The 25,917-nt window shown below is 44.0% G+C and overlaps 1 protein-coding gene across 3 annotated transcripts in view; it reads right to left on the bottom strand.

The window, feature by feature from the left end:
- Window positions 1-25,917, bottom strand: part of pold1 (polymerase (DNA directed), delta 1, catalytic subunit) — a 99,597-nt gene that overhangs the window by 3,347 nt on the left and 70,333 nt on the right. For 2 of the 3 annotated variants that reach the window (XM_067974496.1, XM_067974497.1), the window contains 5 exons: window positions 23,057-23,159; window positions 18,078-18,210; window positions 17,132-17,245; window positions 6,884-6,936; window positions 4,257-4,354 (listed from right to left, as the gene is read on the bottom strand). In XM_067974496.1, coding sequence (XP_067830597.1) covers window positions 4,257-4,354; window positions 6,884-6,936; window positions 17,132-17,245; window positions 18,078-18,210; window positions 23,057-23,159 — 501 coding nt within the window. Of the gene's footprint in view, window positions 1-4,256; window positions 4,355-6,883; window positions 6,937-17,131; window positions 17,246-18,077; window positions 18,211-23,056; window positions 23,160-25,917 lie in introns of those variants that run through there. The other variant, XM_067974498.1, reaches the window with a different exon arrangement.

The following is a 25,917-nucleotide window of genomic DNA, read 5'->3' on the forward strand; positions in this document are numbered from 1 at the left end:
AAGCTTTAGGTCACCTGTCCTAATACCTCATGTGGCTTGGTATCAAATTTTGTTGGATAATCACTCCTGTGAAGCTCCTTGGGACGCTTTACTATGTTAAAGGTGCTATATAAATGCAATTTGTTGTTGTTGTAGTACATGAATAACTGGGCACGATACCATAGTGCCCGTGGAACCATGTCCCAGTGTAAATTACTGCTTTAGGAGAGGAGGAAGTAAATGTAAAAAAAAAATGTTTTTCCAGGAGGCTAGTATCCTTTGCTCAGAGCTGCAAAATAAGCCTTGGATTTTGGGTGGTGAAAGCGGTGAAAGAAGAGTATAATGGCATAATGCACTGTAACTCAAACATACAGTGCCAAAGAGTTGAGAAGTCCCTTATTTCTTGAGGTGCCGATCTCAGTCGCATCATAAGGGAGTCATCAAACCGCCATTCATCAACTCCACGACTGGGTAAAAAACAGATGAACAGCCAACACCAGGCTGTTGGCAGCTAAACTAGAACAAGCCGGGAGCAGGTCAGCCTTCTTGGCCTGAGGAAGTGCATGAGCCAGCCAGACCTGCACAAGGAGAAGAAAAAGTGGGAGGGGGAAGGGAAGAGAGAGATTTCATACTCTTAAAGAGAGCAAAACAAAACAAATCTGCATTAAAAAGTGCTGGGGGGAAGCAAAGTGTAAATAAAGCCTGAATCGGAACTGATGGAAGGTCAAAGACCGAGTCCTTTCACTTCCTCCTTCACTGCTGAAAGTTTCAGTAATGGAAGAGGATGGTGTACCAGACTGTACAGCACTGTGGTGAATGACGCCTGACTCCAATACGTCTACAGGTCAATTTCCCGGCCCAATAACTTGCGGAAGAGTGCCGCTCATTACTATTTACCTATAATACTGAACTTTGCACCTCTATATTGGAAATCATTTTTCACAACTAACTGTGATATTGTTTTTAGAGCTCCCCTACCAATGAGTAAATGCATTTTCCAAACTGCCCTTAAAAATCATCACTTCAGCATGTCTTTAGCTAATCAAAGCACAGTGTTCATGCCCCAAAACCACACTCGACAGAGTGCCAGGCCAGTAATATTCCATACTCTTGAATTTAGGTGTCAGTTTTGGAGCAGTGGTAACACTTTCACCTCTGAGTCAGAAGATTGTGTTCAAGCCCCACTCCAGAGACTTGAACACATAATCTAGGCTGACACTCCAGTGCAGTACTGCACTGTTGGAGGTGCCGTCTTTCGGATGAGACGGTAGACCGAGGTTGTGTCTGCCCTCTCAGGCGGAGCTAAATGATCCCACTGAACTATTCGAAGAACAGGCGAGTTCTCTCCGGTGTCCTGGCCAACATTTGTCCTGCAGCCAACACCACTAAAATAGATTATATGGTCATGTCTCTCATTGCTGTTTGTGGGACCTTGCTGTGCACAAATTGGCTGCTGCATTTCCTACATTACAACAGTGACTACACTTCAAAAGTACTTCATTGGCTGTAAAGCACTTTGGGGCATCCTGAGGTTGTGAAAGGTGCTATATAAATTGCAAGTAATTTCCTTTAGTGAACCCTGATAGACTCCGACCCCCCCACCCCACTCCCTAGCTTAAGCAAGTTGTAGCACCCTACTCACGTCAGCCAGCTCAGCGCAGACCAGAGATCAAACATGAGACCTTCCTGCCTTACCTGACTCAGTACCGCCCCAGAGGATCCCCAATCATTATTGCACTGTTAGGATTCATGTTTTACATCCCTCCACAGTGAGCACAAAATTGATTCAAGGTACCCATTAGTCATTGTCTTCACCAAGCACTGTGCACTAGGCCTCGTTCTTCATCTGATATAGTGTTTTTTAATACAGTCCACAAATCTCACCCTTCCACTGGATATTACATGATTACAGGACACTGAACAGCACTCTGATTTACAAGCATCACAGCAACTAGTCTGAATTCGTAAATCAAGCTCAATAGCGATGAAGGAGTCATAAATGCCAAGAGCAAGCCTGAGCTTCTGACTCTCATGAATCCGTTCACACGCACCCAACTGCCCACAGATCTGAGAGAGCCAGTACCAGTTATGCTAACTCATCTTCGTGAGAGCCTGTAGAGAACAGGCAAGCTTGGAAGTTGGGGGAGGGGAGGAAAGCAAGAGTCATGTGTCAGGGTGAGTAATGGATATGCGAGAACACAGGAAATTTGTAGGCAAAAAGACCATTTGGCCTAACCCTGTCACTTTCAGGTTGATAGCAATGCTGGTTTTTCGCTTACTTGTCATACCCTTAAGGCACATTAAAGTTGGTTTTTATTTGATTAAAAAAAAAACATTTTTTCCTAGGTTCTATTTTTAGCATCAAGAACCAGGAGGGAAAAAAATGGAAATTCGGAGAAAATCAAGAAAATTAGTTTCTATTTCAAACATCACTATAACACCCCCCCCCGATACCCCAAAACACTCAACCCCCCGATACCCCAAAACACTCACCCCCCCCCGATACCCCAAAACACTCACCCCCCCGATACCCCAAAACACACACTCCCCCATACCCCAAAACACCCGCCCCGATCCCCCACCGCACACACCCTGATCCCCCACCGCACATCCATACCCCATAAAGCAACACAAATGGCTAACTCAAATAACCTCAAAACATTTCTCCACTGAATTTGAAGTTGAAAATCGGGCCCCAAGATGTGAGTGCATCGTATTCATGGTACGTACAGCACACAATGTGTGCAATTACACCACTCGTGTGATAGTTAAACGTCTTCAGACCAGATTTTCAGCACGAAGAACAGTGGGAATTCAGGTTCCTTAATTCTAAAACTGGGGGAGAAAATCAGTATTTAACCTATCCACCAACCCAAAATCAAGATCAGAGAATGTATGATGGAAATCATAAAGACATGATTTTAATAAATCCGTACATATTCCTCAATCTACTTTCTTTACAATTATCTAGTTGTCCCTTGAAGCCATTTTTACTATGTGCTTCAATAGCTTTCCCTCATAACTTGCCTGATAAATCCAGCACATTATCCACTGTATGAAATAGTTCTTCATGAATTTCCAGTTTACTTCAATATAAAAAGAAATTATGCTCCCAAGTCAGTGTAAACAATTTGTCTGGATCACCCTGATTAATTCCCTTCATAATTTTGAACATTTCGATCAGGTCACTTCGAATTAGGTTCTTTACATCAAAACAAGCCTGAATTCCTTAACTCTTCCTCGTAACTTAGATGTCTGAAGTCTGATATCATCTTACCTGTCGTACACTACACCCTCTCAAAGGCAAAGTTCTTCCTATGGTATGGTGTTCAGTGCCGCACACAGTGCCCCAGCTGAAGTCTAACCACTACCTTACACAGTAACGTTAACACCTTTTGTGATTTGTAATGGTCAGATGTTAGGGTTAAGGCATCTTGCCAGAGTAATGTAGCAGACAAGCTTGTGATCTAGTTGGACCAGCACAACAGGAAACAGTCGAATCAGAATACATTCCGCTCTGTTGATGAGCTACTGAGTAAAGGCAACACCATATGGACTTGAGAGTCCCGTGGTTCAAACCTTGGTCTGTGATGAATTAACAGATATCAGTTGGGGTGTTACAATTTGCCTCAGTATCCTGACTTAACAAGGGGGAGAAAAGGAAAAAATAAAATCAGTAAAATTCATCCTCACTACTCTTGCTGGAAAGTGCAAAAGCATGGGTATCTGGTGAAGATAGGATCAGGCTGACCTGTCATGTCCTGCAAAATCAAACACCCTGCCAACACTCAATGCTTGCCTCATGCGTGGAGTGGACCGCTGTCACCCTTGGACTCATTTCCGCAGTAAGAGTCAGCCTTTGGGAGAGAAGGGGAAAAAATTGGGGGGAAAAGGGCAAGTGCTTAAAAAAAAATTCATTCGTTCAGCAATGTCACTCGTTAAATCATGTAATACAAACACAAAAAAAGTGCTTTCTACTCATTGGCCAAGGAGCAGTGTGGACATCAGGGATGAGAATTAAAAAGGCACAGGAAACCACCACAGGCGAAAAGATCAGGAGGTAAGACACGGCTAATCAAAACGTACCGATGAGGTGAAGCCAAGCTCGGGTTTTGAAAGCCTTCAATTGTTGGAGGAACAGAAGGCCGAGGAAAGCTAAGGGGTTCTACAGTTCTGAGCTCCCAGTAAGGATAAACTAGGGTCTGAGCTGGGCTCAACTAAACAGTACTTTGATAACGAGGAACGCTGTCGGTGGGAGTGGAAAGGCCATCTCCTACCTGGTGCAAAGCACGTCCTCGTGCAGACTGCCCTGACATCGCTGGCACTGTGTCCACAAGCGGGAAAACTTCTCCTCTAACAGCTTCAACTGAGATATCTGAAAGTGAGAGAAAAGCAGATATGGGTTTATAAGGAAAAGTACAGATATCAGCAATAAGATATTGAAGACATGCAACTGCGAAAGTATGCTAGTGACAATATAAATCCCCAGCTTTACTGTTAAATAGATTTACGTAGCTTGCTTTTCAATGTTACAAAAGTCAAATCTTATAAAAAGTAACAAGAGAAAATCACAAATGTTGGCTGTCCATATATATTAAAAATCTCCTGTGTGCACTTCATGTCACCTTTGTAATTGTCGTGCCGCTGCTGATGGGAGACTGTAGTTACAGCACAAACAGTTTCCATTATAAAAATGTGGACATAGGAACTTATCATGGAAATATGAAAAGGAGGACACAACGTATGACTTTAAAATGGGAACTGAATTACATCTGTGCACCCTGGTCCAATTATCCTCTGCCTTCTAATCCCACTTCACTTGTAGACTACACTTGGTCTTGAATCCCCATGTGCTTTGCCCGGAGATCAACTAGTATGTTATTAAAAATTCTGTGTAGGGCACACACTTTCTGTCAACAATCTTACATCCTGTTGTCATGGTTTCATCACACTTTTCAGTCAACCATTGAAAATTGCTATGTCAATATTTCCAATTCAATGTAATTCTGTTAACTGTCACGATGTAATTGTAGGCTCTGGCCACTAGGTGGCTCTATGTTGAGTTTCTGAAGTCTCTCTCAACTCAATAGCCATCTTGTAAATAAAATAGTTCTGACGAAAGGTCATCGAAACGTCAACTCTGTTTCTTTCTCCACAGATGCTGCCTGACTTGCTGAGTATTTCCAGCATTTTCTGTTTTTATATTGTATATAAAATACATCCACTGACTGCAGGCAATGCCACAGGCAATTTACTAGTCAAATAAAACAATATGCTGGAAACATAAAAAAAGAAACATTGATTAACGTTGCAGGTAAGACGCTTTTATTAGTCTTATCTTCCAAATGCTGACTGCCTACCACTCACTTCACCCACCACACTAGTCTCCCACAGCGAGACCTCTCTCAGCCCACTATCTAAGCTCCCATATGCAAAATGGTCACTTATGGCAAAATGGCCGTCAACCTCCCCCCCACCCCATCGTAGAACTATGTCCAGCAAGAGTTAGTGCCTCGGGAGAGGAGAGTGTTTTTAACCCTGCAACTTTATTTAAAAAGGTACTGACTGTTAGAAGGTTGGTGGCAAATTCCAGGCAGGAATCAATCGAGGGGTTCAGGTGATAAATAACTTACTCAAGCTTTACTCAACCAGTTTACAATATCATTTGTACCTCTCAAATGGATCGCAGTATTGTGAACACTCCTTGTTACCTATGTGTCCGTGTTCTATATCACTAACTCCACCACTAGCCCTGCTGCTTTCGATACAGTAGCGGTGGAGAACTATTAATGCAAGTGGGACTGGGTGGTTGTTCTCAAAGGCAGGCTTGAAATTGGATTATTTTGATTTTTCTAGGCATTATCTGATATTACTGATGAATGACCTCATCATTACCAGAGAATCTCCAGAACTTATACTTTTTGACCTGAAAACAAACCATATAAAAGGAATTGAACAGTAAAGCTGAGGATTCATATAGTCAGGATTTTAAAACCATTGAACATGACAATTATTTTCACCTCTACTGAGGTGCTATCTCTTGCTGGGCATGGTTCCATTGGGGCTGGCAGCCATCTAGTACCTCATATATTTGAACATTTTGCTCGTGAACTTAAAGAGTGAGTGTTGGAAGAAGTCATGGCCAAGCCCAAACCTGCCCTAGCCTGATATCCACACACACGCGCACTTTCCCAGCAATGATCACCCAATAATGGCCAGCAGCCGGCCCCCTGACTGGTTCCTCCCCCCAAATCTTTAGCCTAAGGGTACGGAGGTCAATTACAGTTCTCCAATTGTTTTTCATTTAGTTCAGCTAAAGGAATAAATCTGGGATCAAAGTAAGCACCTTCCAGTCTGTGCAGCTCAAGAGAAAGACTTGCAGATTATATAACTCCTTATCATGTCTCATAAAAACATCTTGGCCCTTCTCATAAATTAACTTTTGAAGAGCAACGACTGTTGTATGTAGGCAAAGGCAGCAGCCAATTTGACACAGCAAGATCCCACAAATGGCAACTAAAGATGTCACAGGACCTTTAACGTCCACTTGGATAGGTAAACAGGGTACATCTCATCCGAAGGACAGTACCTCGGTACTGCATAGGAGAATCAGCCTAGATTATGAGCTCAAGTCCTGGAGTGGGGCTTGAATCCATAACCTTCGAGACGAGAGTGCTACCAACTGAGCTAAGCAATACACAGGCTTAATACTACACCGCAATGCTGCTTTTACTCACTGTGCTACTGAAGCTGAACTTATGGATTTTTAAGTAACGACTCCTTTTTTGCATATTGTGCACCTAAAGAAGCTCTGCTATCAGGGTCGATTTCAACTGGGAGTTTACCACCTGAAGCCCTTCTTCCCAATCCTAGAGCAGTGTTTATAGTGCTTTCATCAACATACCTCCTTCTGGTATAGCTCTGACTGCCGAGTTTTACAGTAACTGCAAACAGCACCTGCGGGGAAAGCAGAGGTTTGAAGAAAAATTAGATGAAGTTTGAAATCTCTTTCCAGGTAAACAGTGTAGATTTATAAAAAGGGAAGCTACATAGGCTTTCATACTAAGGGTGATCACAAACGGCGATTGAACATAGGAAAAGCAGTAGGCCATTCAGCCCCTTGAGCCTGTTCCACCATTGAATTAGATCATGGCTGAGCTGTACCTCAACTCCATCTACCCGCCTTGATTCCATAACCTTTAATACCCTTGCCTAACAAAAATCTATCAATCTCAGTTTTGAAATTTTCAATTGACCCCCAGCCTCAACAGCTTTTTGGGGGAAGAGAGTTCCAGATTTCAACAACCCTTTGTGTGAAGTGGAGGGTTAAACATCATTTACAAATCTGATGAAAGGTCATCGACCTGAAACATTAACTCAGTTTCTCTCTCCACAGATGGTGCTGCCTGACCCGCTGAGTGTTTTCCAGCATTTTCAGTCCTTATTTCAGATTTCCAACATCCGCAATATTTTGCTTTTGTTATCATTTAAAAAGGAATTGGATAAGTATTGGAAAAAGCAAAAGATGTACAGGGAAAGGAACGTAGATACCTCCAGCACAGCACAGGCGATACAGATTGAATGGCCTCCTTCTGAGGTGTAATTTCTATGATTCTTTAAAATCTTAAAAAGCAAAATTCTAAAATATACAACAGGCCATCCAGCATCAAAACAAGAAAAACTAGGTTAACTAGAGAAAGGTCTTCACCCAAAATATTAAACTATTTTTGTCTCTTTCGGGTACTGACTGAACTGCTCCTTTTTTACCCTTCTGGTGATACTGGTTTCTTGCTTGGGTACAGCACCATGGGTGCCCTCTGGTACCTCACTCAAGTAACACAGTAAGTGGCTATTTAGCTGCAGTGGGCATCACAGCTAAGCCCAACCTTGCCCTCGCCCAAAACCCACAGATGTGCACTTACTTCCACTAGTGAGCACACAGAAATCCTGGCTGATTTGTCCCTCCCTAACCCATGATGCTAGTAAGCACTCTAGTGAGACGAGGCCAACTTTAAACCAACAAGCTGGTTTATTTTAGGTGTAATATATGAACAAACAGAATACAGGTTTCAATTAAATTCAACTTATTTAATAACGCGCCTCGTAAAACAAGGCATTCCACTCTACCCGTTAGCGAGTGTCATGTTTTGATGATTTTGAAATTTTTCACAAAAAAATTTTGTGGGATTGAGTTGAGCTTAAGGGATATGTTTTAAAACAAAATGAATTCACACAGATTTAAAAAGGCCACAGGCTAACGGCATTGAATATGTGTACTAAAGCCAGATGGGCCAGTTTGTGGTCTTCGCAACAGATACAATGAAGGTAAATTATCCAATCTCAGGCCCATTAGCCAGGATGCCCCCCATTCATCTTAAGAGTAGGAGATATTCTCTTTAAACTCATACCCCAAGGAGGAGGACAGGTAGTCCGTGATAATGGCACTGCTGAATCATTACAGGGAGGAAGCTGGCTTCTCAGCCCACTCCCTGGCTAGGAAAATACAAAGGGAGAAATGGACCAGTCAGGTTTTGAACAGAGGACTAGTCATGAGATACAACCCTTGGCTAAAAATGCAGGTGGTCAGTTTTTTTTAAAAGTTGGAAATAGTCGGAAGGGAAGGTAATGCTGAAAATGGTTATAAATAATGTTATCCCATGAAAGGTTTCTTATTTTTCCCCATGTTTTTAGAAGAGAGGAGAGATTGAGTTAAGTAAGTGGAATTTGCTTTGATTGTTACTCTGTACGTTCACTTGCTGCCTGCAAAATAAAGACACTTTCTAATTCGTATCTGGCCTCGTCTTAACAAGTATTTCTCAATCCACCTTCAAAAAGATTGAAAAAGTGCATGTGAGCTCACCTGCAAAAGACACGATATCTAGCTCAGATCACAAGGGTATTCTAGTGATATACTTTCAGGTTACGCTATCGTATAGTTGGACATTGGGCAGCACAGGCACACCCCTAAACGCAAGATGCTCACATCACTTGCAGGAGTGACCAACTCTGTTGCACCCAAGAGAATATCTAAGGCAGATCCTAAACTTGCAACAGCAAGCTAAATTCATTTTACAGACGAGAAAGTCTCTAAAACTAGTTGGCTCTAACCTCGTCCTGTGAGGCTTTCCACTCCAAATTTCTGTAGACTGTGTTTAACTTCAGCTCAACAGGAAACCAAAGGCTTGATCCTCCTCTAGGTCTCCATGTAAGCGAATGGCCAGTTGAGCTGCCAATCAAACCTGCAGCTGTCCTCCTAGACGTGGGCCATCCTGGCAGCTACCCCATAGCTGAAACACTAAGCTCCCTTATTTAATAAGGCCAGATCTATTATAAAATAGATACAGGACTGGCTTCCTGTTGATTTGGGTATGGATAATACCTTCACAACTGAGGCTAGTGGATCATTTGGTCCAATTTCACCGCTGTGAATATGTGACAATGAACCAAGTTCAGTGCTGCATTATCCAATTTTAAGAGTTGTTCTTAACCAGCTAGGGTTTCCAATCTTAATCACTATCCAGGGCACAAGCATTGACATCAGATGAAGAAAAGCTTAGTCTCGGCTGTCATCCCCACCATGGTTGGATAGACTGAAAGGGGCTACTGCGGCAAGGTGCCAGAATCAATGGGACTAACCCCTTGCAAGAGTCAGCAGCCCCAGAAGGGGAGAAGATGGAATTGGAAAAAAAACAAGTTGCTGAGAGAAAGAGATTCATGGCTCTGCAGCACATTCCAAGGGGTGGCAGAACTGGGGTATAAAAACCCCATGGCGAAATGGGAAAGTACCTTGGACCACGAGAGAGAGAGAAAGAGACAGAGGAGAGAGAGAGAAAGAGACAGAGAAGAGAGAGAGAATGAAAATGAAAGGAGAATGAGAAGAGATAGTGGAAAAGGGTAATAAAAAAAGAAAGGAAAAGGAGAGAAGAGAAAGCAAGCAAGTGAGGAAAAAAAAGACCGGGTACAAGTTCCTGATGCCGTGCAGCCTGGGCAACGACAGGCCATAACAAATATAGTAAAATGCCAACAATCACAGCACAGTCTGCAGCATCCCAGACAGCTCTAAATGCATTTCTAAATGTTTTTAAAAAGAAAGCCCACTCTGCACACACCACCCCACACCCCCACTTGTAATCCCATGATGTGGCATCAGGAAGAGGCTGAGTGATTTTGGAAAAATAGCTCAAGAATGAGGAACTGGTTCGGCCTCTGCTCTGACCACGGGAAATGAGAGAGACCGAAGGCGGCTTTGGGCTGTGAGCCTTCTATTCTCGAATAAGGGAAACTCCAGATTAACTGCTCGGGAGGCTGGAAGGCTATAGCAGGCCGGTGGTGGTGGGGGGGGGGGGGGGGGCGGGTGGCGGGGAGAAGGGGGCAGAGAGAGAGAGAAGTTGTTGCAAGTGTATGCCTTTGTAAATTTTACTCAAAACTTTAATCATTTATCCCCCTTCCTTTCTGAAGGCACCAACTCTTGCCAGGGTTCAGTTCAACCAACTTCTGGTACCTCACGTAAGTGGCCATTCTTCATGTGTGAGCTTCGACAGAGAGCACTGGCTCCGCAGGCTGTGTGACCATTTGAGGGCAGGGGGCAGGTGAATTTCACATCCAAGCTCAATCATGCCCTCACCTATCACTCACACACAGGCACATTTTGCAATTAGAAGTACTCCATCTGAGTAATTGAAGAGAGGCCAATACCACCCTCGCCTTGAAATGCCTGAAGGTTTCTCCAACATTATTACAAAGTGCTTTGCAGGGGCAGCTGACTGCACCTTCTGGAATTATCCTACTGTTTTCATATTGCGAAAAGAGCAACGTTCAAGCAGAAAACTGTACCTTATGAGGAGCACTCATTTTTGCTCTGCCGATATGAATGGACACCGATTGGCCAATGTGGACGGGCGCCGATCGGCCAATGTGGACGGGAGCCAACGGGCCACCATGGATGGACCCTTTGATCAGCAGGCCTTCAGAACATAAAAATTCAGAACCAGGGAACCGGAAGCATGGAATGCATATCCTTTATGGTGTACTATGACAGTAGGATGTAAATAGGACATCTTGTGTAAATGAGATGACTTTTATTTAGGTAAATAAATGGGTAATGGCAATATTTTAATGTATTTCACTTTGAACTTTTTTTTGATATGACCCTTTTACATAAAAAGGAATGAAAAAATGGCAAGAACAGACCAGCAGGCCCTTCTCAATGATTACACTATCCATTAAAAGGTACAATCTCATGCATACCTCCCCAGTTGTTAGTAATGTTAAATCCTGGTTGGGAGGGGGGCGTTGGAGGGAGGAGAAGGGAGGCAAAAAAACACCTATTACTAACTTCAGGAAAAACTCTGAGAAATTCCTTAAGGCAATCAAGCGAGCTCCAGGATACCATATATACCCTGAAATATCACTAAAAAAAAGTAACTAACCAAATATGTCCTGACTTTAGGAACATGGGCCTGTACAGTACCAGAGAGACCCTTTCTTTCTATGAAACCAACACCAAAAAGATCACAGATTTCATACCCACTTTAATCCTCATACTCTTCAGTGCCAAAAACACATCCATCAGGCTCTTGACATTTTTTCAATCTACGTTTCATTGCTGCCACGAGTCAACCAATCCACATATTCATCCCACCCCTCTGCTGAAATTATATCTTCACCGAGTATTTTCTTTTCCTCATTTAAGCATGAATCCATGTCTTCTTATCCTACAGCTTGTGCTATCAGTTCAAGGGCATTTGACAGTAAAGCCCAAGATGCCCCTCTCACGTCGTTTGCCTTTATTTTGTACTCCCACTGCTTCCCCAATTTCACGACTGTGCATTTCTCCACATGAAACGGTATTGCACACTTTTTGAACCAAGCCAGAAACTTGACCAGGTTCCTCCGCAATCGGTCCACTTATTTCCTACTATTTACGATCGCTCCTGTTGCAAACTTCATGGGTTTTCACTAGATATTCCCTCTGGTTCATCATCATCAATCACAAGGGGACCTTACTTATGCTCCCTATGATCCGGAGTGCACAGTTACTGTCCAATATCTAGTTCAATGACAGCATGACCCAGGGGTCGTAACATAGAACCATTGATGCATATATCAGCTCCTATAATCTTGCATGTGCTACCATGTGTTTTCCTGTCTTCACAGAGGGTAGACAGGACAGCATCCCAGTAAGATGAGGCACAACTGTAAACTAACAAACTGATTTATTTTACATAAAATACATGAATGAACAAAATACAGTTTTCACAATGAGATTCATATGTTTCCTACTGTGTTAGTTACTTAGAAATGTAGTAAACAGTGAGGAGGATAGTAGCAGACTTCAGGAGGACAGACAGACTGGTGAAATGGCAGAGAAGTGTGAAGTGATGCATTTTGATAGGAAAAATGTGGAGAGGCAATAGAAACTAAATAGTACAATTTTAAAGGGGGGTTCAGAACAGAGACACCTGGAGGTTCACATGCACAATTCTATGAAGGTGGCAGGATAAGCTGATAAAGCTGTTAAAAAAGCATATCCTTGGCTTTATAAATAGAGGCATAGAGTACAAAAGCAAGGAAGTTATGCTAAACTATTATAAATTGCTAGTTAGGTCCAGCTGGAGTATTGTGTCCAATTATGGGCACTACGCTTTAGGAAGGATGGCAAGGCCTTAGAGAGGGTGCGGGGGAGATTTGCTAGAATGAAACCAGGGACTTCAGCTATGTTTTTTTAAAAATTCGTTCATGGGATGTGGGCGTCGCTGGCAAAGCCAGCATTTATTGCCTATCCCTAATTGTTCGAGAAGGTGGTGAGCCGCCTTCTTGAACCGCTGCAGTCCGTGTGGTGAAGGTTCTCCCACAGTGCTGTTAGGAAGGGAGTTCCAGGATTTTAACCCAGCGACGATGAAGGAACTGCGATATGTTTCCAAGTCGGGATGGTGTGTGACTTGGAGGGGAACGTGCAGGTGATGTTGTTCCCATGTGCCTGCTGCCCTTGTCCTTCTAGGCGGTAGAGGTCACGGGTTTGGGAGGTGCTGTCAAAGAAGCCTTGGCGAGTTGCTGCAGTGCATCCTGTGGATGGTACACACTGCAGCCACTGTGCGCTGGTGGTGAAGGGAGTGAATGTTTAGGGTGGTGGATGGGGTGCCAATCAAGCGGGCTGCTTTGTCCAGGATGGTGTCGAGCTTCTTGAGTGTTGTTGGAGCTGCACTCATCCAGGCAAGTGGAGAGTATTCCATCACGCTCCTGACTTGTGCCTTGTAGATGGTGGAAAGGCTTTGGGGAGTCAGGAGGTGAGTCACTCGCCGCAGAATACCCAGCCTCTGACCTGCTCTTGTAGCCACAGTGTTTATATGGCTGGTCCAGTTAAGTTTCTGGTCAATGATGACCCCCAGGACGTTGATAGTGGGGGATTCGGCAATGGTAATGCCGTTGAATGTCAAGGGGAGGTGGTTAGACTCTCTCTTGTTGGAGACGATCATTGCCTGGCACTTGTCTGGCGCGAATGTTACTTGCCACTTATCAGCCCAAGCTTGGACGTTGTCCAGGTCTTGCTGCATGCAGGCATGGACTGCTTCATTATTTGAGGGGTTGCGAATGGAACTGAACACTGTGCAATCATCAGCGAATATCCCCATTTCTGACCTTATGATGGTGGGAAGGTCATCGATGAAGCAGCTGAAGATGGTTGGGCCTAGGACACTGCCCTCAGGAACTCCTGCAGCAATATCCTGGGGCTGAGATGATTGGCCTCCAACAACCACTAACATCTTCCTTTGTGCTAGGTATGACTCCAGCCATTGGAGAGTTTTCTCCCTGATTCCCATTTACTTCAATTTTACTAGGGCTTCTTGGTGCTACACTCGGTCAAATGCTGCCTTGATGTCAAGGGCAGTCACTCTCACCTCACCTCCGGAATTCAGCTCTTTTGTCCATGTTTAGGCCAAGGCTGTAATGAGGTCTGGAGCCAAGTGGTCCTGGCGGAACCCAAATTGAGCTTCGGTGAGCAGGTTATTGGTGAGTAAGTGCCGCTTGATAGCACTGTCGACGACACCTTCCATCACTTTGCTGATGATTGAGAGTAGACTGATGGGGCGGTAATTGGCCGGATTGGATTTGTCCTGCTTTTTGTGGACAGGACATACCTGGGCAATTTTCCACATTGTCGAGTAGATGCCAGTGTTGTAGCTGTACTGGAACAGTTTGGCTGGAGGCGCAGCTCGTTCTGGAGCACAAGTCTTCAGCACTATAGCCGGGATGTTGTCGGGGCCAATAGCCTTTGCTGTATCCAGTGTGCTCAGCTGTTTCTTGATGTCACGTGGAATGAATCGAATTGGCTGAAGACTGGCTTCTGTGATGGTGGGGATATCGGGAGGAGGCTGAGATGGATCATCCACTCGGCACTTCTGGCTGAAGATGGTTGCAAACACTTCAGCCTCGTCTTTTGCACTCACGTGCTGGACTCCGCCATCATTGAGGATGGGGATGTTTAGAGAGCCTCCTCCTCCTGTTAGTTGTTTAAATGTCCACCACCATTCACGACTGGATATGGAGAGACTAGAGAAATTGGGATTGTTCTCTTTAGAGCAGAGAAGGTTAAGGAGAGATTTAATACAAGTGTTCAAAATTATGACGGATTTTGATATAGTAAATAAGGAGAAACTGTTTTCACTGGTGGGTGGGTCGGTAATCAGAGGACACAGATTTAAGATAATTGGCAAAAGAACCAGAGGGGAGATGAGGAGAATTTTTTTTTAAACGCAGCGAGTTATTATGATCTGGAATACACTGCCTGAAAGGGCAGTGGATTAATACTTGAAGCGGAAAAAATTGCAGGGCTATGGGGTAAAGAGCAGGGGTGTGGGACTAATTCGATAGCTCTTTCAAAGAGCCGGTGCAGGCACAATGGCCTCCCTTCTGTGCTGTATGATTCGATGAATTTGGTATCAATGGCAAACATGGAAAATTTTGCTATTGTCCCTTCCTCCAAATCATTAATATAAATTGAAAACAACAATGGTCCAAAACCGATCCCTGCAGTACCCTGCTAGTCACCTTGCTGCCTTAACAACAACCATTTGCAACCTCCAACACAACCGGTTATCCACTTCAAAATCTTCCCTCTTATTCAATGCCTTCCTGCTCTGTAATCTCCTATGTGGTACTATGTTAAAGGCTTTGCTAATGCTTAAGTATATCAAATCTACTGAGTTCCCCTCGCCTACTAACTCAGTTATATCCTCAAAGAATTCCTGGTCTTTCCTCATAGCAAGAATACCCAATCAACATAGTGCGCCTTCTCAAGGAAGATCCCCAATGACTACATCAGTCAATCTAGCACCCACTCCATGAGGCAGTGGTCAGGCAATGTATTTCCACGTCTCCATCTGGCAGCTGATCCATAACCAGCTGCTAGGACGAGGCAGAGCCAGATGACTCACTGACCTATTTTTGCTTCCCTCTCTGTAGTCTGTGTACTCCATCTCTCCCCTGACACAGATCATTCACTACACTCACCATTAATTTCAACAATCCCCATAGCAATCACATCTGGTAGGGGTCTCTGATTTCTCAAAGTGAAAAGAAAATTGCTTCAATTCTCAAATATATTAATTTCACCCTATGACAGCATACTAACTTGACATCCATCCAAATTTCAATCCACCTACTGGGTGACGATCTTTCTAGAGAGTTATTATTTTGGCCCAGAGGGAATTAGAAGCAGGGGAAGATAACAGTTCACCATTAAGTTATGCCAAACTAGGTAAGGAAGACACTGAAGAGAGATCTGGAAGACTCAACATTGGCCACAAAAGAGCAGCAGTCAGCAATGAAGTCATCATGCTGAAGCAGTATAGTGTTCTGGTCAGGCTCGAACTTGAACACTGTGTTGAGTTCTAGTCACCTAGGCACAAGGAGATATCAATGTCCTGGAAGCCGTGCAGAAAGAGGCCACTAGGCTGATACTTCACGTCAAAGGACTAAATTACGAGAAAAAGTTACAAAAACTCAAACCTTTAAAGAAGATAAATGAGGCAATCATACAGAGATAGATTTAGATACTACCTGGAATAGGAAAAGTTAATCAAAAGCAGCAATTTAAGTTAAATCACAGCTGCAGAAGAAAGAGACAGAGGTAAAACGAGAAAAGACAAGTTCAGGACTGACGTCAGGAAGCACGTCTTCGCACAAAGAGTAATCAGTAACTGGAATAGTCTTTTGGGTTGAGGGCTCAGACTTTGGATTCATTCAAAAGGCAGTTAGCTATTGTGATGGGGATGGAGGAGAAAGAGAGATCTTTCAGATTTCTATGGAAGAATGAGCTAAATGGGCCAAATGCCTGCCATCATCTCTATTTATCTTTGTGATCTTTATTTAGTAAGCCAAATAAAGATGAGGTGATGTTTTTATGTGGAGATTGCAGCGCCACTCAGCAAATTCTGGAGTTGAATGTAACAGAAGGCACTCATTATAATGCCTCTTTCAAATGACAAGACAGTTTTCAGGAAAAACATTCATAAATTAGGATTTCACTTGGAAGATCATAAAATGCAACTCAACTGAAACCCTGTGGAAGTCTGACTGATGACATCTCTCACTTCCACTCCAAAACTTCTCATTTTAACACTGTCCAACTAGATGTCTACCCCAATAGAAAGAAAAGTTGAATATCTCCACCCTCCTATAATTCTGCTATACTGTATAGCACCTGCAAGTCTCTAAAGATGGAATCTGAAAGTTGATCATTTTTATTCCAAACCAAGTTCACCGAAATCCAACCAAGTGACAAGACAGCTGGGTTAATCTTCCTTCGATGGACGCTGAAACACAGAAGCATTTGGTCCCTCTCTCCACACTGTATCACCCAGTCCCACCCTTGCTCAGAAAGAAGGTCTCCTAAAAGACAGGGACCTTCATATTATACCAACACCTTCCAAAAAGGTGGCTATTCACACTGCACCTTCCAATTCCTCAGAGAGAAAGAGAGAGGGCAACCTTCACATTATGCCATCCAATATTCTCCAAGAGCAAAGTGACACTAATGCCCACCATCTAGGCTGGATTTAACTCGGGTCTCAGAGACAAAAGGATACGCAACCCATTAAGAATAAATTCTTATTTATAAAACAGTAGTCAACAATCATCCATGCTCCCTTACCATCATCATTCAGCACGGCTTTGCACCCTATGCATGTGCTTCTTTTCTTTGCGAAGGCCATAAGCCCACCCACCTTTGACGTCAGCACAGTCTTGCATCTTGTGTGCTCTCCCTCTACAACAAATAAGAAATAATTACGGGTGAAATCAATGAATACAAAAATTAAGCAAGCAGGAACCACAATTAGTTTCTTCCGAGTGAAATCCTAATTTATGAATGTTTTTCCTGAAAACTGTCTTGTCATTTACTGTCCCCTTTAAATCTATTCCTGGCTCTACCACTCTCAATCATATCGCATCTTTCCAACCTCCTCCAGTGGTTTGGTGACTAAATGCACAACTTGGTGTGTGCTGAGTTATCTGGGTTAGCAGGGTGTGCTAGTATTCATCCAAGTGCTCTGACAAAAAAAAAATCAGCCAGGGTTCATTATCCATAATCTCAGATGGAAGTGACCATGTGTGGATGTCAGGTGAGGACAGGATCAAGCTAGACTCTGATACCCCCAATCTAACAGCCTAATACTCAAGTGTCTTGGCTCACACAATGAAGGAGGGTCACTAGGGTCAGGTACCATATGTACCATGAACCACATACAGCATCATTCAGAGCCTTCAGAAACTGAGGGGAGAAAACTGGAAGAAAAAAAAGTGTTTCCTCCTTTCAGGTGGGAAGGGGTTGAGGGTGGGAACAGTCCCACCAGTTATTTATCGAATGACCCAGTGAAGTATGAGAGAAACTCTCAGACGGGGAGAGGGGAGAAGACAACGGACAGAAATTGTTAATCAAAATCAAGATGTATATTCCAGATTTACTACTATACTGCTAAAGCAAGCTTGTGTTTCATTTCCAACAACTAATGGAACACGCGTCACTGAACTCTGAATAATTCTGTACCAGAAACGTATTGTCAATAGCACCAATAATGCCAAGGTTAAAGTTCACTCACTCAGGAGCACAGCCTCTGCCTTGGCCTCTCCTAAGATGGGCTCGAAGATTCTCATAAGTGGTTTTGCAAGTTGCTGTTCTAGGTAATACTGTGTATCAATTGGAATGTTGTTCTCCAGGACATAGATCGGATCCTTGAGAGAGAGGAGGAGGAGGAAAAAAGGACCGTCATAAATTGGAAAGAAATGTTTACAGTAGAAAGCTTCAAATAAAAAAAAATCATACGGCCTGACCCAACAGCTCAACTGATAAGCATGCAGCAAATTATCATCTGGAATGTATTACCTGAAAGGGTGGTGGAAGCAGATTCAATAGTAACTTTCAAAAGAGAATTGGATAAATACTTGGAAGGGGAAAAATTTGCAGGGCTACAGGGAAAGAGCAGGGGAGTGGGACTAATTGGATAGCTCTTTCAAAGAGCCGACACAGGCAAGATGTGCTGAATGGCCTCCTTCTGTGCTGAATCATTCTATGATAAGAGTGGAACTAAGTAACCAGGAAAGGTTTACTCACTGGTCTATGTTATAGACAGTCCAATTGACTCAAGGAGACAGTGGGGGCAGTGTAATCTGTGTCCCAGGATAGGGAGGACGTTAAAAAAAACCAAAATAGGTACGGTACATTGAGGATGCTTGCTGAAAGTGTATCTGGTGAAGGTATGTTGCTTCTCAACATTGAAATAACCTGCTGCCACTGTCCAGGCTCGTGAATGAAGAATGGCCTGTTGGGCAGCAAACTGCAGGGCCGTCACCACCTGTGAAACCATACCTCAGTACAAGTTGCCACGTTCAGAACAAAAAGGATAAGTGCAGAATTGGAAAACGAAACACAGCTGGTTTGGCTCTTGGTGAGTCAGAAGGAAATGCTTCACTTGAGCTGTCTGCTATTATGACAATGTCACAAAACCATATGAACCTTCTTGGGTGATTCATTTTTCATTATTCAGGGGAGCTCCTTGGGCTTGAATGCTATGTACACTAACAGCGCTACCACCACCACTCTCCATACAATCACAGAACACCCTGGGCATTCACAATGGCACTCAGCCAATAAAAAGCTAGGCTCCAGAACAGATTCGAAGTGTGTGCCCCATTGAAATGAATGAACCCACTTGAGGATACACACCACCCCTGCCACTAACTGACCTCAAACAAACAGACTTTGCAGGGAAGGAGATCCACAATGGCAGTAAATGTGAAGATTTTTTTGAAAGGAATGCTGTGGGCAGTGGTTGAGTACTTTGTGATGAGTAGCTCAATTCCTGACCCCCTCCCCACCACCACCTATGAGGCTCAAGTCAGGAATGTGATGGAATATTCACCAATCCCCTGGATGGGTGCAGCCACAACAACACTCAAGAAGTTTGACACCATCCAGAACAGAGCTTGATAGGTGCGCCGTCACTCAACCCAGTATCCATCCCGTTCACAAAGAGCGGGCTGTGGCTGCAGCAACTCATTGATGTTACTTCAAAAGCACCACCCTCCCCTGCAACTTCTATCACCGAGGACAAGGACAGCAACATCATGGGAACACCATCACCTCTAAGTTCCCCTCCAAGTCACAAACCATCCTGACTTGGACATACATTGTCGTTCTTTCATCGTCGCTGGGTCAATATCCTGGAATTCCCTACCCAACACCATTGTGCGAGCACCATCACCACAAGGGCTGCAGCGACTCAAGGAGAAGGCCCATCACCACCACCTTTTCAGGGCAACCAGGAATGGGCAATAAATGCGGCCTTGCCAGTGTCACACACATCTCGAGAACAAAAAAAACGTATTCATTCAGACAGACAATGAGGAAATTACTTTGAACAGAACTGCTTTTGGGATGGGCACATGAAATGCATTCTTACTCATGGTTGGTATTATTTGATAGCACTCTTCCTTAACCACACTCCATGACCCCTCCGTTTTTCTCCACTGACTTTCTCCTCTCCTGAAGGTGCCAACTCTTGCTGGGGTACAAGTCCACATGAACCACAGCCCTCTGTTACCTCACCCAAGGAGCCATACTTCACAGGCGACCCTGTACAGGGAATGTCAGTAGGTTATTCAATGGCAAGGAGCCTGATCCGTTCCTAATCTAAAGTGCACACAAATTGCCAGATAGCAATTGGTAAGGGGAACCTTGGATAATTTCCCCCCACCAGCCTAACGGCACTTGGGCTAACTGCTGCCCCAGATGAGATCAGCTAACTCCGCACAGACCTGGGATCAAACCCGGAGCCTTACATACTAGGCCTACAGAGGAGCTATTTATTCTATTTTTAATCAATTGCATTTATATTAGCCACCTTTGTCACAATAATATTAAGAGTACTCTTTTTGCTTGATCCTCCTCCCCAACACTACTGTAAAAAGAAATGTTCAGTTGAATATTAAAAGTGTGCAATTCACATAATTATATTGCAACAATATGACACAGCACTCTTCTACGATTCTCCCGCATGAACTCTTAATAAACAGCTGTTAAAGGCATTTCTGTCTGCTGGCTGTAAAGTTTCTATGTGGAAGGAATTAAGGAGTTTGGGTATTCTCCATCCAGCTACCAGTAGACACGGACTCTCAAAATAACATTTTTAATTGGCAAGCTCACAGAGGGGCAACAGGATGGCACATTTGGGAAGTGGAAAATCTCAGGCACTCTTCTGAGGTTGGGGCAGGGGGAATGTGATTGGGGCAGAGTAGAGGGAGCTTTACTCTGCATTAACCTGTGCTATACCTGACCTGGGAGCAGTCGGAAAGGAAAACGTCACAGAATCCTATAGCACAGAAGGAAGTCATTCAGCCTATCTTGCCTGTACCATCTCTTTGAAAGAGCTATCCAATTAGTCCTACTCCCCCGGTCTTTATATATAGCATAACAACTTGCTGCGTAAAAAATGTCTCATCTCCTCACTGGATCTTTTGCCAATTATCTTAAATCCGTGTCCTCTGTTTACTGACCCTCCTGTCAGTGGAAAGAGTTTCTCTTTATTTATTCCACCAAAACACTTTATTAAAAAAAGTGAGAGAATTGATTCAAAAAGGGGATTTTTATAGGTACTCGAGTCGACAAAAGCTTGCTGCAGTGGACAACAAAGAACAACTCCTTTGTGGTTTGCTCACTGGCTGCAGATTCTTTGCCTTATTAGGTTCCACACTGTGGGTATCCCCCAACCCCACACTAGTGTAGGATGGGAAACACAACACCTGATACAACACAAACACCAAAACCACTGAACTTTCTCTTTCTGAGCTGAGGAAGTTAAGAGATCAATTAAACATGTCCAGAAAATAAGGAAATACTTTCACAAAACTGAAAAAAGAGAACAAGTGCTCAAAGACTCACTTCCCCAAGCACTGCATGGCTGGTACCACAATGGGGAGGGTTCCCAAAAACACTCTCAGAAGGGGCCGTCATTAACCTCAACCTCTTCAACTTTCAACCTAAATGCTATCACACTTCATTTGGAGAGGGGTAAGTAGGAAGGGGAGGGGATACATGAAAACAAGAAAACAAAATCTCAGACTGTTTTGAGTGGTCGACTCCCCATCTTTCTGCACTCCTGCCTTCATAAGCAGTGCAAAAATCTGCAGGTAGCAGTACTAGAGGATATGCCAGTGAAGGAATTTCACCTGGCTTCTCTATTACAGAGGGAGCTGCTGTTGGCCAAATTCAGCATCCACAAGCTAAGGAAGTGGAAAACGAGCCAGGATTCCAGCTCGCCATCCATCAACTTCTGCGGAAAAGTGCGTGTATGACGACACAGGTAAGAACAGGTTCAGGCACAATTCTGATGCCCTCTGCAGTTGAATAGCCTGCCAACGCTCGCTGTTCAGTTTCACACTTCAAGAAGCCACTTGAATTAGATACTGGATGGCAACTGGTACCTCTGGAGCCCCAGCATAACTTAGCAACTTCAGGAGAGGGGAGAAAATTGGAAAGGAAAATAAAACTAGAGGATGTATCGTTAAAACAAAGAAGCCCATTTCTGTTGGTGTGTATTTTATATGGTTTCTCCAATTGACTGCTTTGTTTACAACTCCCTTGCATTTCCACAAGTAATAATGAGAAGTGTTTTTACTGGATCTCACCAAAGATTTTCCAAACATCTAAAGCTGCAGAATCATTAAAATCTGAAATATGGAAAAATGGCAACTGGGCAACATACAGAAAAAAAATAACCAATACACGTTAAGGATACAAGAACAGGGCAGAGGCTGGGTATTCTGTGACAAGCACCTCATCTCCTGACCTCGTGAAGCCTCTCCATCTTCTGCAATGCCCAAGTTAGGAGTGTGATGGAACGCTCTTAAAAAGTATAACAGCATCCAGGATACAGGAGTTCTGTTGACTGGCACAAATGCCACGAGGCTCTATATCCATAACCTCCACCACTGGTGCACTGTGGTTGCAGTGTGCACCATCTACAGTATGCACAGCAGTAACCCGCCATGGTTACTTTGCCAGCACCTCCCAGCCCCGCAACTTCTAACACCAAGGAAGAGTAGCAGGATTGTGCGAACACGATCACCTCAGAGCTCCCTCCAAGTCACACATCATCCTGACTATGGACATATATCGCGGTTCCTTCATCATCAACATCAGTGAAACAGATGATCTGGTCATTTATCTCATTGCTGTTTGCGGAATCACGCTGTGTGAAAATTGGCTGCCGCATTTCCTACATTACAACAGTGACTACACTTCAAAAGTACTTCATTGGCTGTAAAGCGCTTTGGGACGTCCTGAGGTCGTGAAAGGCACGATATAAATGCACGTTCTTTCTTTCTGTCGCTGGGTCAAACTCCTGGAATTCTCTACCCAACACCATTGTGGGAGTACCTTCACCACACGGACTGCAGCGGTGCAAGGAGAAGGCCCAACACCTCGACAGGGCAACTAGGGAAGGGTAATAACTGCAGCACTGCCAGCGACACCCACACCCCCCGAGAACGAATTAAAAAAACAAATGGCATACGCCCGTACCTCGGACTTCATGTAGGCCGCCACACCCTTTGCGGCACAGATGATGACGTAGGGCACCCGGTCTCCGAGGTTGGGTGCACTGCCTGCATCTCGCTTTCGCATCCTGTACGGCAAAGACAAGAAGAAGGAATCACAACACTCACTGCCACAAACTTCCACTGCTCAGTTGATTTTATATTTTGAAAATTCCAGCAAAATTATTCAAGTATCTTAATTAATTGCTACTCTAACCAACTCTGGTGGCTTTGCTACTTACTGGCCCACACACACCCCTTCATTATGGTGGGACTGACATTGAGACTGAGATGATGTCTCATTCTACGGTGGTGTTGGAAACGAAAACTTAATTCTTTTAAAATTACAAATAGTGCTGAACACACAGGGTGTCTTTATAAAGCATGCTTACCAAATTGACGAAAATTAGGTTGTGTTTGTGTGCGCGAGTATGCCTGTGTGTGAGACACCAGTTTGACATAGCTCGCAAAGTCATTACAGGCTAATTACTTGAAAAGGACTGCCCCCCAGCACAGAGTGTGGCATTGCAGAGCAGGGTGAAAAAAGATTAATTCTGTATTTAATGACTGCCCTCTATTTTAACAATCAGGATAATGAGGGCTTCAGTATTATGTTATTTGAGTAGTTTAAAATGGAAACTAAAGATATTTTCTTTCACTACTAAAATAGCACTCCACCCAAATCGATTTAAACCTGGAGGGCCCACAAGCAAGTCAAGGTCAGCTTGTATCTTTTTTTTATTTGTTCATGGGATGTGGGCGTCGCTGGCGACGCCGGCATTTATTGCCCATCCCTAACTGCCCTTGAGAAGGTGGTGGTGAGCCACCTTCTTGAACCGCTGCAGTCCGTGTGGTAACGGTTCTCCCACAGTGCTGTTAGGAAGGGAGTTCCAGGATTTTGACCCAGCGACGATGAAGGAATGGCGATATATTTCCAAGTCGGGATGGTGTGTGACTTGGAGGGGAACGTGCAGGTGGTGTTGTTCCCATGTGCCTGCTGCTCTTGTCCTTCTAGGTGGTAGAGGTCGCGGGTTTGGGAGGTGCTGTCGAAGAAGCCTTGGCGAGTTGCTGCAGTGCATCTTGTGGATGGTACACACTGCAGCCACAGTGCGCCGGTGGTGAAGGGAGTGAATGTTTAGGGTGGTGGATGGGGTGCCAATCAAGCGGGCTGCTTTATCTTGGATGGTATCGAGCTTCTTGAGTGTTGTTGGAGCTGCACGCATCCAAGCAAGTGGACAGTATCCCTGAAGGAGGCACTGTATTTTATACACTGAACAGCAACTGGTTCCTTGATGCAGGGAAACAGGACTCTCGCACCAGGTACAATTATTCGCAATGAAATCCCTGACGATGCTTATACCCAGGAGTTAGAGATGCAATGAAAGGTTGAAATTCCCTGGATTACAGATTTCAAGGCAAATCGGTAGAAGTAACTGCCTCTTTCCCCCTCATGCTTTTTAAAAATGAAATATTTGCATTCATATTGCACCTTGTCCCAGTGGCGAAAAATTTGAAAATATCTCTAAGAATTACTTTATTTCTTATTATGTCACCAAGCACAGCAGCCATTAAGAGTCAGCATCATCCCACAAACAGCAACGAGATGAATGACCAGACCTATGTTTTTGGTGATACTGGTCGAGCATGGAATATTGGGCAGAACATCAGAACTCCTGCAGTGCTATAGAGGGATCTTTAAAGCTCACATGAATAGCTAGATTGGACTTCCGCTTAATGTCCCTTCCGAAGGAAAGCATCTCCCTCAATGCAACACTTGTTCAGTATTGATTCCGAGTTTAACTTCTGGTGTGACTGCTACCAAAAGAGCCAAGCTGACAGACTGAACTCTGGCAGCTAATTTCTTTTTCTTTGGTTAAGTTTTTCTCCCTTTGTCATCTGAAAGCATGGACTACTTGCTGCGATACTTTTCCACAGGAAACAAACCCGAGACCTACTAGTCTGTATGACTGCTACAAGCCAACATATCAAGCAAGTCACTAATTCGGTTTAACATTTCAAAAAGTGTGTATTAAAAAGAAAAATCAGGTATTTCTCCTCCTCCCCAAAACTTACTCTTTCCCTCTTGATGGGGTTAACTCTACAGGGGTACAGGTCCAAGGGCTACGCCCTAGAACCACACGGGTGGCCATCCTTCATGTGTGAGCTAAGACAGTAGGGGTCGACAAGCTATTCAACTCGGGGAGGCATCATGGATTAGCCCGACAACAGTCTTTCCAACAGGGATCACTAGATCATGATCAGGAGTGGGAACTTTGGCTCATTTTTCACCTCCCTAACTTGGAACACTAAGACGAGTTGTGGCATCAATACAGTCTTCCCCATCTGAGATCTATTAACTCAGCACAGACAAGGGGTTGAAACTCAAAAGCAGCCTGGTCCATATGGTTCAGTTTCATGTTGGGAAGTACGTCCATAACCTGAGTGACTGGAGAGCTCCTTAACCAAGACTATCTGTAGTTAAACATTATTGGTTAGTGCTCGAGGGGGCTACATATAGGAGAACTGCATGACCCGAATCTTCACAGACCTGCACAGTCCTCGCTGGCATCAAAAAATTAAACTTAAAGACCAGAAGGTGCCAAATTGCCTGTGTCCCTAAGCTATGTTGGGGGGTGGGGTTGAAACAAAAATGATTCAGTCCAATTGTTAACTATGGGCTTGCTGGAAAATGCATGTGGAGCAGTGAACGAGAAGAGGATAGGATTCAGCTAAGATGTTCATCACAGTTGAATAGCCCCCAGTACACACAGGTGAGGCCCACAGGTGAAGCGTAGTCACCCGAGCGATGTGCTACAAGGCTGCCCGTAGAAGCACCTCCTAGCAAGA

The sequence above is a fragment of the Heptranchias perlo genome, chromosome 40, assembly GCF_035084215.1.
Source record: "Heptranchias perlo isolate sHepPer1 chromosome 40, sHepPer1.hap1, whole genome shotgun sequence".
NCBI lineage: Eukaryota > Metazoa > Chordata > Chondrichthyes > Hexanchiformes > Hexanchidae > Heptranchias > Heptranchias perlo.